Source organism: Papaver somniferum, chromosome 6 (assembly GCF_003573695.1).
Source record: "Papaver somniferum cultivar HN1 chromosome 6, ASM357369v1, whole genome shotgun sequence".
In the NCBI taxonomy this organism is placed as follows: Eukaryota; Viridiplantae; Streptophyta; class Magnoliopsida; order Ranunculales; family Papaveraceae; genus Papaver; species Papaver somniferum.
Window position 1 is genome coordinate 118,568,922 of NC_039363.1, and position 15,021 is coordinate 118,583,942.

Genomic DNA, 15,021 nt, shown 5'->3' on the forward strand with positions numbered 1-15,021 from the left:
GCTGCTCATAGAGTCCTCGGTTTTGGATTCTGTCGGTGGCAAGTCTATATTCACTTGACGGACGTCCATGCTGCATCACAAGCCTCGGCCTCAAATCTTTGTATGGAAACTAGTCCAGGTTGGGTCACATCTGGTTTCCTCATTAACCATGTTTACAGAATGATGCAAGTTAGCGTTATTTTGTTCATTTCCTTAAGATCAAAAAAGCGTTTCGGGTTAGCTATGATGACGAACTTCCTTTTCGGTGTGTCAAAAGCGCGTTCAACATCCTTCCTCAATTTCATTTGTTGGTCGTTAAAGTACATTATATCCTTCCTAGTCGTCGGTCCAAAGCCTGTCTGACTATAAGTTTGAACCAAAGTTGACCATTCTGGATCCCGTCTGCTAGATAATACTCCTGAGTGTAGTCATGACCGCCGATTTTGAAATTACAGTGCGGTGCAATCCCATGTTTTAGTTTTTCAAACAGTGATGACGTGCAAAACGTTGACATCGTTATTTGAACCTGGGAGTCCAAAAAAAGCATGTCAAAACCAACAATCATAAGCAGACGACACTTCAAAAATTGTAGTTGATTTTGGATAATGACCCTTATATTGACCTGCTCATTCAACCGGACACGCACGCCACGTCCAGTGCATGCAGTCAAGACTACTTAGCATTCTTGGAAAATCCCTCACGGTGTTTTCGGAAATGACTCTTTCAACATCTCCCTTTTCTGTGTTGACTTTCTTAAAAAAGTTGGACTAAAATGCTCGACTATTGTTTCGCAAAACAATTTGAGATACTTAAAACCGCTTCTTTTGCCAATACCGATGTAGTCATCAGTGGAATCCGCTGGTACCCCGTAACATAGTATAGGAGGGCAGCAGTGACCTTTTGTTCGGGACTAAATCCTCGTACATGTCATGTATCATACTGATAATTAAATAAAGGTTGTACCTGACAAAGCTCGACAATAATCCTTTGCGTCAAGTTGCGGCCTATGCAAAATTGACGCTGAGAATCCTCATCGGAATAGACATATCCATGATTAAGATAATCATGCATCATCTTGTCGTGGTAAAATGTCGATCTCGCCACGTCCATCTTATGGTCATAACTTCGTGTGACTCTAAAGGCTATGGTATTATCCCTGATTGTAATTGCAACATAAAATTTCGCCTCCTTCCATCTTGAATTGCGTCTTCATCCATTCGACGCAAAATCTCTGTATGCATTTCTTCCTTTCTTCATATAAGGTTCCATCCATCTCCATATCATCCTCAGCAGAACAAAAATCATGATTCACGGTTGAAAATTGGAAGCAATTGAAATTGCGAAAAATTTGATTTGATGAAAGCTTGTTGTGAATTTGGGAGATCAAGCTCGAGAGGTATTTATTGGGGTAGAAAAACTATCTGTTCCGGTGACTGTTAAAAAGTCGCCATTCGCGGTAAAACAAAACCCGTCAGCGATTTATGTTTGCCTGCCAACAGTTTAATTTGATTCGTGCGTTTGATTTTAGTCTGCCCAATACATTTATCATAGTGGAAAAACTTATTTTCTCTTCCACCTTGTTAAACAAAAAAATATATATTTGTTGAGAATTTGGGATTTTTGGTTGAGAATTTGTGGCCAGTGTTTACCAAATTTTAAAGTTGAATTATATTGAGTACAGTCAGCAAATCTTATCCGGTGAAGAAGGTTTTAAGGTTTTAACATTAGTCCAATGTTGGGTGAATTATGGGTTGTATAGGTCACTGCCATGCCAAATTACTAATCCAAAATGAATTTTGCTTTGCAATAGTTTTAGTTGACCTGACACATTGCAGAAGGAGAGACGGTAGAAGCCTCGGAAGAAGCAACAAAAAAGAGTTTTAGATAAGCTGATTTTGCATTGTCAATCGTCTCATCTACTTGAACACCTCCTTGGGAGTACCGGCCCCAGCTGTTGATATCATGAATTGAGAGGTGGTTGTATCAAACCATTTTAGCCCGGTCGACCAAGACCCATGATTTGGACTAATGATTTTTAGAGTAGTTGAGTTGAAATTGGTAAACCATGGGGTAGGATGTCCCTTAAATGCTACACCCACTTAAATAAATGGGATAAAACAAACAGACACACGGGAAGAAAAGAAAGAAAAAGGAGCAATATTGCGCTAACTCAATGGTCCCAAGGTTTTTATGCCCAACTTGTAACTTCCATTCCAAATTAACTCAAGATTCGACCAACTGTTGCAGTATTTTTCGCGAAAAAGATTGCCGCAGTGCTTCGTGGCAGTATAGAATCCCAAGATTCCCAACTACCATATCTTACTACCGGTGCCTGACATTTACGGTTCAACAGTTTAAGATGTTGCACACAGTAAATGGGCATCACAAAAGAAAGAAACAAAAAGAAAAAGAGAAACCTAATGCTTAGGCAATCACATGTGCTTGCTTGACGTAAGAAGGGTGCAAAATTCTGACAGAAAATGATACTTGGTGAATTCCAGGTAAAACCACGTGCATTTTATTTTACAACCTGTGATCAGTTGACGCCTTTGTTTCTTCCTTTTCTTTTAGACAAACCTTGTACACCAATACTTCGCCGAGATCCCGCATGACACCCTAGCCACAACCATGCCCACTTCATTTACATCTTATTAGCTGTTCTCAATGCTAGTCTTAATGGTAGAGGGTTCATTTATTAAAGAGTAAAGTGAGTGTTAAAGATTGTGATTACGCCTGGTATGTCGCTTATTTGGAGTCCAACAAGCGGTCACAAGTCCGACCTATAGATTTTGTATTGTAATTTGGGTTCCATTCGATCACAACTGTCGATCAACAGACTTTTCCAATGTGTTGATTGATTCTTTTCTTTCAACATAAATGAAAGAAAAGGAAAGCTCAAACAATCATTCGACCACGATTACTTTGACTTCAAAAGATCTCAGAAGTACATTGGTATATGCGGAAACAATTTTTAACTGCCGGATCTCACAAATTCAAACTTATGTGTTTTAGTATCCCAACGCAACGTGTAGTCAACAACCGCGTTATCAACTATGGCCTGTGATGGGTCCTAAAACATCATCTTGTCTTTGCATTTATCAACTCATTAGATTCCAAGAGATTCCTCTTTGCAGCTCGCCAGTATACGTATATCTACGTGCACTGGCCACATTTTTCGCAAAATACGCAAGGTGGCTGCAAAAAGTGACACGCCTTACCCATTTAGGAATAGTTCAAATTCAGTCAATGCATCCAGCTTCTATCCTCTAACTCTGCTGATGGGGATTTTTTTTTCTTTTTTTTGTTAGTTTTATATGGATTTTTGTATTCTTCCAACTAAACTAATATTCCTACTAGCAGGCATGTTATTCTCGAAAAATAATCTTTGTTTTTGTAGCAGGCAATTGCAATGTGTTTCCAAAAATTATTGTGATGTAAAACACATACTATTAATCAAGTACTAGTAAATCTTACATAAAATTGATTAAAAAGACCTTAATCAATAATTTCTGTGTGAAAAGGATACTTAGATTTTGATAATGTTTAAATGGATAAAAATATAAAAATAGACTGGATGCAAACAGTTTCATCCTTCCAATTTTTAAATATTTTTTCTTATTTTTTAATTTACACAGGATGAATCCAGTTTCATTCTAGCTACTTTTTAAATTTAAGTTGTTAATTTTTTTTGTCCATTTCACCCATACTAATTTTTATTCGTCCATTTGAACCATATTTTGAAAATATTTGGACAAATGACCTATTTTCCCTAAATCTTAAACTCCAAATTGTTGAAACGACCAATAACATTTGGACAATCTCAATATTCGCGTTCATTTCGTGTGCAAATCTCTCGGGCGTAACGGTCAATAACATATTCAGACGTTTTTACATTTAGGGATATGAGCCATATACCGGCCCTGGATTCTGCCCCTCTGTCCTCCTTATCTTTGTTTACAACGAAACGCAAACTCAGGTTAGTGGGCGGTGTGGTGGTGGTAACTATATTCCAAAACCAACGTTCATATATATCTGCAACTAGTCTGTCATCTCACCTTGAAAACCCTAACTTTTTTTTTTAATTACCAAATCCACAAACATTTATTGAAGAAGAAGAAGTAAAACAATAAAATCTCAAACTCTCAGTAATAACTCTCCATTATTAATTTTATTACCCCTTTTGTATACAAGTTGAGAAAGAAAGAAAAAAAATACCCAATTTGTCTTTGCCCTTTTTGAAATTCTATCAAACAGTTGAAAACAAGCAACCAACAAGGCAACAACCCACTTTTTCTTGTTCTTTCCTTCGTATCTACAATGCCGTCTACCCCTTTTCTGAACCCTAAATAAATATCTTCTTCTACCTGTTAATCAATGGCTTCTGTAGGAGATATTACAGCAGCAGGTACCAACGGAGGAGCAATGGCAGAAACAGCAGATATGTCAGACCAAGTAATATTTCTACATGGTGATCTTGATTTGAAAATTGTTGAAGCTAGACGTTTACCTAACATGGATATAATGGCTGAACGTTTTCGTCGTTGTTTTAGTGCCTGTAATGCTTGTAAAAAACCATTAACTTCTGAAGAAATGAAGCATCCGCATAGAAAAATCATTACTAGTGATCCATATGTGTCGGTCTGTCTTGCTGGTGCTACTGTTGCTAGGACTAGAATTATACCTAATTCTCAAGCACCTAAATGGGAAGAGCATTTTGTTATTCCACTTGCTCATCCTGTTTCTACAGTTGAATTTCAAGTTAAGGATAATGATATGTTTGGTGCTCAACTTATTGGAATTGTTTCGATTCCTGCTCAACTTATTAATTCTGGGAGGCATTTGAAGGATTGGTATCCTATAATTGGACCTTATGGGAAGACACCGAAAGAGGGGACGGCGCTTTATTTGGAAATGAAATTTACCCCTTTTGAGCAGAATTCTAGGTATAGACGAGGGATTGCGTCGGATCCGGAGCATTTGGGTGTTCGGAATACTTATTTTCCTGTTAGAAGAGGTGGATCAATTCAACTCTATCAAGATGCACATGTTCCTGTTGGAATGATACCAAAAATTGAACTTGATGGTGGAAAGGCTTTTCGGTCTGGACAGTGTTGGGAAGATATCTGTCATGCTATATTAGAAGCTCATCATTTGATTTACATTATTGGTTGGTCAATTTACCATAAGGTGAAGCTGATTAGAGAACCTACAAGGCCATTACCGCGAGGTGGGGATTTAACTCTTGGCGAGCTCCTCAAGTATAAATCACAAGAAGGTGTTAGGGTTCTTATGTTGGTTTGGGATGATAAAACTTCCCACAGTAGTTTCCTCCTTAAGACTGTAAGTAGTTCAATCACATTGCTGCAATTCTTTAGTTTTTCTTATGAAATTTGTTCAATGTAGACATTACTCTGTGGTACTTGACAAACAGAATGATGATTTCCTAAGTGTGAAAACTTTTTTTTTTCTAATTATGGTAGGATGAATAAATAAGTGCATAAAAGAATTCGTAGTTACTATATTTTTTGGGCATAATGTGAATGACAATCTTCTTATATATACACAATTGGTTTACGAAGCCAAAATGGTTTTATTGCCTTTCATTTACTGCAATGGACATATACTGGTGTTAGATATCTATTTATGAACTGGGCGCGTGTATTTGCAGAAAGCTGTACATATTTCTTAAATATGAATCTATAGATACTTATTTAAATTCTTTTGATAGTATGTCAAAAAAATACATATGAAAATCTGCTGTTAAATTTTTCTAGTTTGTCATGTTTATGATGTGCTTTAAATGTTAGTGTAATCACATTTTTAATCTTATTACGGTAATCTCTTGTTGCAGGCAGGAGTGATGGGTACTCATGACGAAGAAACTAGGAAATTTTTCAAGCATTCATCTGTCATTTGTATACTTTCACCTCGTTATGCTAGCAGTAAGCTTAGCATCGTCAAGCAACAGGTAAATTTTGGTACCATTCATTTCTTGGTCCAGTAATTCCTCTTGAACAATCTAGTTTAGGACTATCTAAACAAATTCTAGTTACTATCTCGACCTCTGGCATATTTATACTTGTGCTCTTTCTTTAAGCGACTCTTTGGGTAAGCTTAGCAACCAGCATTGAGTCCGATGAATTCTTAGCTGGCTCTTCCATTCCAACTATTTTGATCAGAGGAAACGCATTGGCAGCGCCCTGGATCGATTCATTAATATTTTCAAGCGATTTGCTCACTGCGTTTTACTGTTAGTACGAACTGTATATGCATGACCAATGACTAGTAAACCAGAATTTTTCATTGGAGAAAATACATAAGCTTCAACTTTTTCCTTAACCTTGACAAATTCACTGTTGAAAAGCCCTCGTATACAGGGATTTATAACTGTATACGGTGATGACTCTTGGAATTATTTCGGAGAAGATTTTCTCCTCATCGCTTAGATAATCCTCGAAACTGTGTTTGTTAATAACCCATTAGAACATGGCATATCCAGGTCACATTCAATGTTCACTTCTCTTTGGGATTTGAACAGTTAGTCCTTATTGAGTCGGTCAATTCTTTAAGGATTACCTCGTTAATTACCAGAAAAAATGGAAAGAAAAGAATCGCCGAATTCGTCATGCTTAAGTATCCAGACATTTTTACATCCCCGGCCACATTTTTAGCAGCGAATTATTGTCATATTATGTTCAATTTCGCTCCATGAGATCAAGTGGTCGACATTGTGTTTAAGTTGAAGGGGTTCATCTAAATCTAAAGACAATAAAGGGAAGAACTCCATCCCATCCTCTTTTTTGTTATCAGAAACTTTTTCTAATCAGCTGGTAATGGAAAATAGAAAATACTAAGATTGTTTTACACTTGAATTGATATCTCAGCTTTCATTTCTTTTGCATTTTCTCATGCAGGTTGTAGGAACCCTCTTTACACACCATCAGAAGTGTATCCTGTTAGATACACAGGCCTATGGAAATAACAGAAAGATCTCAGCTTTTGTAGGAGGTCTTGATCTCTGTGATGGACGATACGATACACCTGAGCATAGACTATTTCGCGACCTCGACACCGTTTTTGATGACGATTATCACAATCCTACATTTCCCGTGCGTATTTTGTTTTATTCTTGCAGTCAATATATTGATGTTTTATTGATTACCTTCTCAAAATGATTTCTGAGTACAACTCGTGAACTACGCCATGTGAGATGATTTTTCTCTGCTGTATGGTAGGGACTGGTGAAATGCCCAAGTTAAAAAGCTGTTTCTACTAAAAAAAAAAATTAACGGTTGCTTAGCTGAATTTGTATTTCCTGGTCCTGTATAGGCAGGAACTAAGGCTCCAAGACAACCATGGCATGACCTGCACTGCAGAATGGAAGGCCCTGCTGCATATGATATCCTCAAAAACTTTGAGCAGCGTTGGAAAAAAGCAACAAAATGGTCTGAGTTTGGACAGCGTTTTAAGAAGATACGACATCATCACGATGATGCGTTAATAAAGCTTGACCGTATCTCCTGGATACTTAGTCCTTCACCAGCTGTTCCCGAGGACGACCCTATCTTATGGGTATCCAATGAAGGAGATCCTGAAAACTGGCACGTTCAGGTAGGTTGCATAAGTTTCTTATCTTGGTGATCTATAATTTCTTTCCACTCCTATTTGTCACAAGTGTTACCTAAGAAATTCTATAATTTGCTCCAGGTTTTTCGATCTATCGACTCTGGATCTGTGAAAGGTTTTCCTAAGAATGTTCGAGATGCTGAAGCCCAGGTTCATCTATTAACCTATATTTGTCAGTTATATTGGTCAGATGAGCTCATATTCAAATTATATCCCCTTTCCAGATTTTTGTAAGCTTATTTATTTACCTATGTTGCTGTTGTTGTGTTACAGAAACTTACCCTAGAGAAAAAACTTGTGATAGATTCGAGCATTCAAACAGCATACATTCAGGCAATCAGATCAGCCCAACATTTCATATATATTGAAAACCAATATTTTCTTGGATCATCATATGGGTGGCCGTCTTACAAAAATGCAGGTTTGAAGCTGCTTCACTATTATATATGTTTTGCTTCTAGAGAATTGAGGTTGATACTGTGGCCCGTATAGGGTCACAACTAATGATTCCAGTAGTTTTGGAGTGTTTACCCTAACATAATTACTACTCGATGGTCTCCCACCCTCATATATCATTTATAATCTTGTATAATCTTCCGGATTATTTCATTTTGTCCCCTTGTGGCCTTATCCTGATAGTCAGTTCACTGTTGTCCTTGATAAAAGGTGCTGACAATTTGATACCCATGGAGATTGCATTGAAGATTGCTAGTAAAATAAGAGCAAAGGAGAGGTTTGCAGTATACGTTATCATACCGATGTGGCCTGAGGGAGTACCCAATACTGCCCCAGTACAAGAAATTCTATATTGGCAGGTTAGACCTCAAAGGATACTTATTTTGCGATATATTTGAACCACCTAAATTTAACATATTCAGCATTTTTAAAATTCATTGGTTACACTTTATAGAACTTCACAAAGAAAATTATATCTTCAACACCAGCTGTTCGTAATTTGCTTACTTTTGTGTGGGCTATTTCGTGCAGTATCAAACGATGCAAATGATGTACGAAGTCATAGCTGCAGAGCTAAAGTGTGCGCAACTTGAGAACTCACATCCACAAGACTATTTGAACTTCTATTGTCTTGGTAATAGGGAACCACTGCCCAACGAGATCTCATCTAATGAACCTTCTACAAATGGTGATATGGTAATTCTGAAAGCTGATTTACGTTGATGCTCAATCAACCTCATTTATACATGTCAGAAAGTAAATTGGTTCAATGGGATCACCATCTTTTTCAGGCCTCAATTGTCCAAAAATCTCGGCGATTTATGATCTATGTGCATGCTAAAGGAATGATAGTTGATGATGAGTATGTAATTATGGGATCTGCCAATATAAATGAACGATCTATGTCTGGTTCAAGAGACACGGAGATAGCAATGGGTGCATATCAGCCGCATCATGCATGGGAAGCCAAGAAGAGGCATCCCCGTGGCCAGGTTAGGAACCGTTTTTCTTGTTTTGTTTTAGTTGATTCTGGCTATCCGTCTTACAGATGATGATGACTCCTTATTTTGGGGGTTGAACAGTCCCAAGATTTAAAATATTGTACCAACCAGATACATTGGTTTGATATAGTTCAAAAATACCTATATGCATTCAGGGGTTATCAACACCGACCGAGACTTCTTCCTTTTTCTACTATTTGTAATACCCTCAATGTATCTCCATTAAATCTAGACATGCTTCAGTTACTTTATAATGGGATGGTATGACTAATGAGCTATGGTTTGTGCAGGTTTATGGGTATAGGATGTCATTATGGGCAGAACACCTAGGTAGATTAGATGATTGCTTCAAGGAGCCACAAAATTTGGACTGTGTTAAGAGTGTAAATGAAATAGCCGAAGATAACTGGGCAAGGTTCGCAGCTGAGGAGGTGATGTCTCTGCAGGGACACATTCTGAAGTACCCAGTCAAGGTAGATGCTAATGGAATTGTAGGGCCGATACCTGATCAGGAAACATTCCCAGATGTTGGTGGGAAAATTATTGGTGCTTACACCAACCTTCCAGATGCTTTAACTACTTAACAGCTCTGCTCACCATGGCTCACTCACTTTCTTGTATAAACACAAAAGGCTTTACTGGTGTTTGTTGTAAAAACTTGTACAATTTTTTTATTTGTTTCATGTAATTTGCTGATGTGTATGTACAATGGAAATCGAATAAGAAAAATGGGAGATTTAGAACCCTGATTTTGGGCATATTGAAATCCTTCTAGGCATATTGAATAAAGACAAAAAAGGTTGTGAAATAGCAAAATCAGATAACCCCTTGACCCAAATTTTTTTAATGGCAAATCTGCCATTTACGTATTACTGTTAGTAATATTGATTAGTGATTAAATACTTTGTTTAGTGATTAAGATAATTTTCAGAATTATAAAGGTTGTTTAGATAAACAAATTTGGGTGGTGGGGGGGGGGGGGGGGGGGGGGGAATTCAAAGTTTTTATTCAGAAGGAGAGAAAGAGAAGGAGAAAGTGAGAAAATTTTAATTCTTGATTCAATGGAGGATGAGGAAGGTCATAATTCATCTAAAAAACCTAGGAAAATACACATCAACTACACCAATGATTCCCAAATGGCTGATTTCTTAGATTATGAGAATGATTTTACACCCACTCAAGCTCAAACTCAAGATGATGATTTTTATGAGCCAAATCCTGATGATGAAGACATTGATGAGGAACCCAATGCTTCTGATACACAGGTACACTTCTATCCTATGCTTAATCTCACTTCTATAGCTCTCAATTATCAAAAGTTAGGTTTTTTGGATCATGGTTCGGCGAAACAGGTTGAGGTTCGGCTCACATCTATGAGCCGTATCTACCGATTGATGAACGGTTCGGCTCACTGAATCTGTTTGCAGCATGCGCTGAACCTATAATTTTCAACTCTAACCCTTTTGCTAGACACTATTTCGGCTTGTATGAAAGTTTCATAGTAAGCCGAACAACATCCTGAAGAGCCCGAAAAAAAAATAATTACTGGTTCGGCTTACATTTCGAAAATCGTATGAGCCGAACATCAATTTGTTATTTTTTGGGTTAAAATATTGTTATTGGTTCGGCACATATTGAGAATATCGTATAAGCCGAAACCTCTAAATGTTCATGGCTCGGCACATAATATGATTATTGTATGAGCCGAACATAAATTTTTAATTTTTGGGTTGAAATATTGTTATTGGTTCGGCACATATTGAGAACATCGTATAAGCCGAAACCTTTAAATGTTCAGGGTTCGGCACATAATATGATTATCTTATGAGCCGAATATTTCTATTATTTTTCCTTTCAAGTATTTGAACCTTGTCATATTCTTTGTAGATCGTACCCATGGAAGATCAACCTGATCCAGTAGACATAATTCACGAGGATACCAAGGATCGCTTCCAAAATGATTTGGTATGTAAGAACCTTTTGTTTACCTTAATGTTGTCGGAATATTCCAAAGTTTTTCTTACTAATTACTTGTTTTGGAATGAACGTAGAGATGGAAAACTAAACCTGAAATTCTTGATTGGCTTGAGGAACACGCGATGAAGATAAACTGTGTGCTAGTTAAAGGACACCAAAGCCTATGGGATCAGTTTGAAATGATTTGTGAGCATAGTGGAACCGGCGCTAGCAAGGTTAAAAAGGGTATTGTATACGTTGGGAAGACCGAGAGAAAGAATAGGACGAAGATGAAGAAAAGAAATTGCCCTTTCAAGATCGTTTTCAACCTCAAGAATAAGTCCTTGAACAAAGAAGATCAATATTGGATAATAAATAAAGATATGGATTGTCGTCATAACCACCCATGTCCCAAAGACCTTCATGGACATGCGAAAGTAGCGCGACTCAAACCCGATGAGATGCTGGAAGTGGATAAAATGACACGAGCACGTTTGCCACCGTCTAGGATTCTTAGAAAATTGAAGGCGGACAACAAGAATAACAAGTCGACTATGCAAACTATCTACAATGCAAGACAAAAGATTAGAAGACTCAATTTGCAAGGTAGGATGAGTTGGATGAGTTCGATCAAGTCACACACCTTTTCCTTGCCCACCCGGAATGCGTCCAATTGGCTTTATGCTTCCCACAAGTTATTATATTGGATTGCACGTACAAGACTAATAAATATGAGATGCCGTTGATGAACATTGTGGAGCATACTTCGACAAAGGCACCGTTCACCGTGGCTTTTTGTTTCTTGAAAAACGAGAAGAAAGAGAGTTTATGTTTGGGCGTTAGAACAATTAAAGTTAATCTTCCGGGAGGGTGCTCTTCCTAAAGTGTTCGTTTCCGATCAAGATTCATCGTTGATGTATGGTATTAAGAAGGTATTTCCGGATGCATTCAATTTTCTTTGTACGTTTCACATATGGTGCAATGTGAGGAAAAAATGCCAATCGAAAATTCAACCACTTAAGTTGAAGTAATTAGAGAATATTGCTAAATTCCAACCGGTGGAGACACGAGTAAAGAAAAAGAAGGAATTCTTGAAAGGATATGAACATAATGAGATGTTGTGGGCTTCTTTCCAAGGCGAATGGGAAGCTTTGGTATGGTCAATCACCGAGGATGTCTACGAAGAAAATTTTAAAATGCTTATTAAGCATTGGAAGACCGGCTACCCCGATGTCATTACTTACTTGGTCAAATATGTGTTGGAACCTAATAAAGAAAGGTTCGTGTTTTGTTTCACAAATCGGAAACAACAATTCGACACCCAAGCCACAAGTATGGTAGAGTCGGCTCATTATTGGTTAAAGAAGAACCTTTTTGGATGTGTTGACACTTTTGTCACGGTTTTTGATGCAATTGATGAATATTTCAAAAGTGATGTCGTGAGAATTAAAGCCGCCTTCGAGCATAACCTTATGTTCAGACACAAGAATTATGATAGTAAATGGCTACGGGAATTAACTTATAGAGTCTCACATCTATGCATCGACTTGTTGATGGAAGAAGTGGATTTGATTAAGACATTAGGCGCCAACTTGGAGGAAGAGTGTGTTTGTAAAATGAAGACATCTATGGGACTTCCATGCCGCCACGACCTACTTCGATATAAGGATGGTATCATAGATATTGATCATTTTTGGAAACAATTAAGCTTCGATCCTCTCCCAACCGAAGACGACGAGTATGATCTAGAGATATGGGACACGACAAATGGAAAAAAGTTGGCGGAGATGTATAGGAATATGGGTCGAGGTCAAAAGAAATTCCTATGGGACAACATGATGCCGGTCATGTATCCTTTCACCCAAGAAAATATTTTGGAATCGGAGAAGAGTGAACTGAAAGATAGGAAGAGTAAGAAAATGAATAATTTTCAAACTAGACAAGCCAACAAGGAACTATTGGGTAATAAAAGGGATCCATCCGGTGTTGACTACCATGATGCAAGGATTGAAAAGGCAAAGAAGGAAATTGAGAAGTTGATGAAGGAGGAAGAAGTCAAAGTTCTAAAAAAACAAGGTCGTCCAAGTATTCAAAAAGCCGAAACAAGTAACAAAAAGGTGAATAATAATGATTGCTCGTCACAAGCAAAGGATAGTAAAGAGGATGTCAAGAGGAAGGCTAAGATGTATCCTTCACAAACTAAGATAAAGGAGTAAAGGACCCTACATGAAATTGGTAGGATGAGAGGACCTAGAAGAGATAAGTCCGGTAAGTATTTGAGGCCTATCAATTTTATATACGATAACCACTTGGAAGATCTATCGCCAATAATTCATGAGCATATTGTAGCAATGGACGACGTGCAAGGTGATGGAAATTGTGGATATTACATCACGACGGAACAACTTGGTCCTTATAAGGAAGGGAACAATCATGTGCCCCCTGAAAATGAAGCTAACTATATTCGAAAACGGTTGTTACAAACCCTACGTAAAAATAAAGATTTCTACAAGACAATGATGAGAACAGGTGCAAGAGGAGATGCAGGGGTGGCAGCGGAGTACATTGCATTCGAACGGCGTTTGCATGGGGATTTTATCATTACCGAAGAACATTGGATGTCAATGCCCATTTGTGGGTTTTTAATAGCGGAGACATTCGATTGCGTCGTACATTGTTTCTCATGGACGGGTAGTATCTTTACTTACGCGCCTCCAACAAAACCTTGCAATGATGGTGTAAAGGATAGAAGACTTGTTCTTGGATTTGTTCAAAATTATCATTTTATCGGCCTTAGACTTAGACCCGGTTGCCCATTACCACCCTTGATGAGTGCAGCCTTTTGGCCTAGATTTGAAAATAATTTTGCGATGGTGTGCAAATTATGCGACGGAAATGGATCTTTGGATATCTTTGAATGTGCAGCCTCCAAGTGGACAAGTAATTATGTTTTCAAGTGACGAGGATGAAGATGATAAGCAAGAGGTCAGTGAAGATGATGAGAATGAGGTCAGTGAAGAGGATGAAATTCGTTTAGGATCTCCATAAAAATGTTTCATGGATTTATCCGCGTATTTTGTGTCTTTTGGTTTTCGTGTATGATGAGGATGATATTTTGACTAGAATTGCAATTACATGTACCCATCAAAACGAAATACTTGAATGATTTACTTTTTGGTTATGGAACGTGTCGTTTTCTAGAAACTGGAACCATGAACACATGAGATGGTTCGGCTTGTACCTTTAGTTCAAGGAAAGCCGAACCCGACAGAGTGATGAAAATCCAGAGTTTTTCTGTCAGGTTCGGCTTAGAGTATTATTTTGATGAAAGCCGAACCTGACAAAAAAAAACCAGAGTTTTTTTGTCAGGTTCGGCTTCTAATATTATTTCACTGCAAGCCGAACCTGACCAAAAAAAAACTGAGTTACTCGGCTAGGTTCGGCTTGTATTATATTTTTTAAGAAAGCCGAACAATGGATTTCAACATTCGGCGCATAACTGTAATTACAGGATAAGCCGAACCTTTCATGATTCATGAACACAAAAAATATTATATCATTCCAAATAGACTTTTCAAATTCATAGAAAATGTGGATTACACACCCGTTATATAATATCCTTACAAGAAATTTCTAATTGAATTCTTCTAATATCCTAAACGGGTAATGAGAAACCTTCTAAAAATGTAGTAGTGATCTTTGTATTCGAAATTATTTCCTTTCCATCTTCGCCATTCCTCTAGAGCTCGATCTTCAATCTCAGAATTTGTTTCACCCTTGAGACGATATAGACTCACAATCCGAACTAAAGCTATAAAGTCTTTCACCGTTTCTTTAATAGTTTCAATTCAGCAAAACAAGGACGCACTATCCCGTTTGTGAGGATTACCCGTTTCGGTGCTGAAGGCTTCATGAATTCTAACCAAGTAGTACATACTCATCAAACCCTTCACTCGTCTTTCTTCACCCTTCTTTGGATAGTACGCTACGTAATTAGTGCAAA

At 37.7% G+C, this 15,021-nt stretch overlaps 1 protein-coding gene across 1 annotated transcript; it reads left to right on the plus strand.

Annotated features, from left to right (window-relative positions):
* The first annotated feature begins 4,072 nt into the window (after positions 1-4,072).
* On the plus strand, positions 4,073-9,820 carry LOC113289031 (phospholipase D delta-like). The gene is made up of 10 exons (XM_026538190.1): positions 4,073-5,319; positions 5,831-5,947; positions 6,894-7,088; positions 7,309-7,590; positions 7,687-7,755; positions 7,879-8,026; positions 8,272-8,420; positions 8,593-8,757; positions 8,853-9,053; positions 9,353-9,820. The coding sequence occupies exons 1-10, from the start codon at positions 4,354-4,356 to the stop codon at positions 9,644-9,646; spliced, it is 2,586 nt and encodes an 861-aa protein (XP_026393975.1). The 5' UTR covers positions 4,073-4,353; the 3' UTR covers positions 9,647-9,820.
* The last annotated feature ends 5,201 nt before the right edge of the window (positions 9,821-15,021 follow it).

Bases quoted from the DNA above. Each gene is read 5' to 3' on its own strand.
- LOC113289031 (XM_026538190.1), top strand. From the start codon at position 4,354: ATGGCTTCTGTAGGAGATATTACAGCAGCAGGTACCAACGGAGGAGCA. The intron at 5,320-5,830 runs GTAAGTAGTTCA...CTCTTGTTGCAG, and splicing joins GTAGTTTCCTCCTTAAGACT to GCAGGAGTGATGGGTACTCA. The intron at 9,054-9,352 runs GTTAGGAACCGT...TGGTTTGTGCAG, and splicing joins AGAGGCATCCCCGTGGCCAG to GTTTATGGGTATAGGATGTC.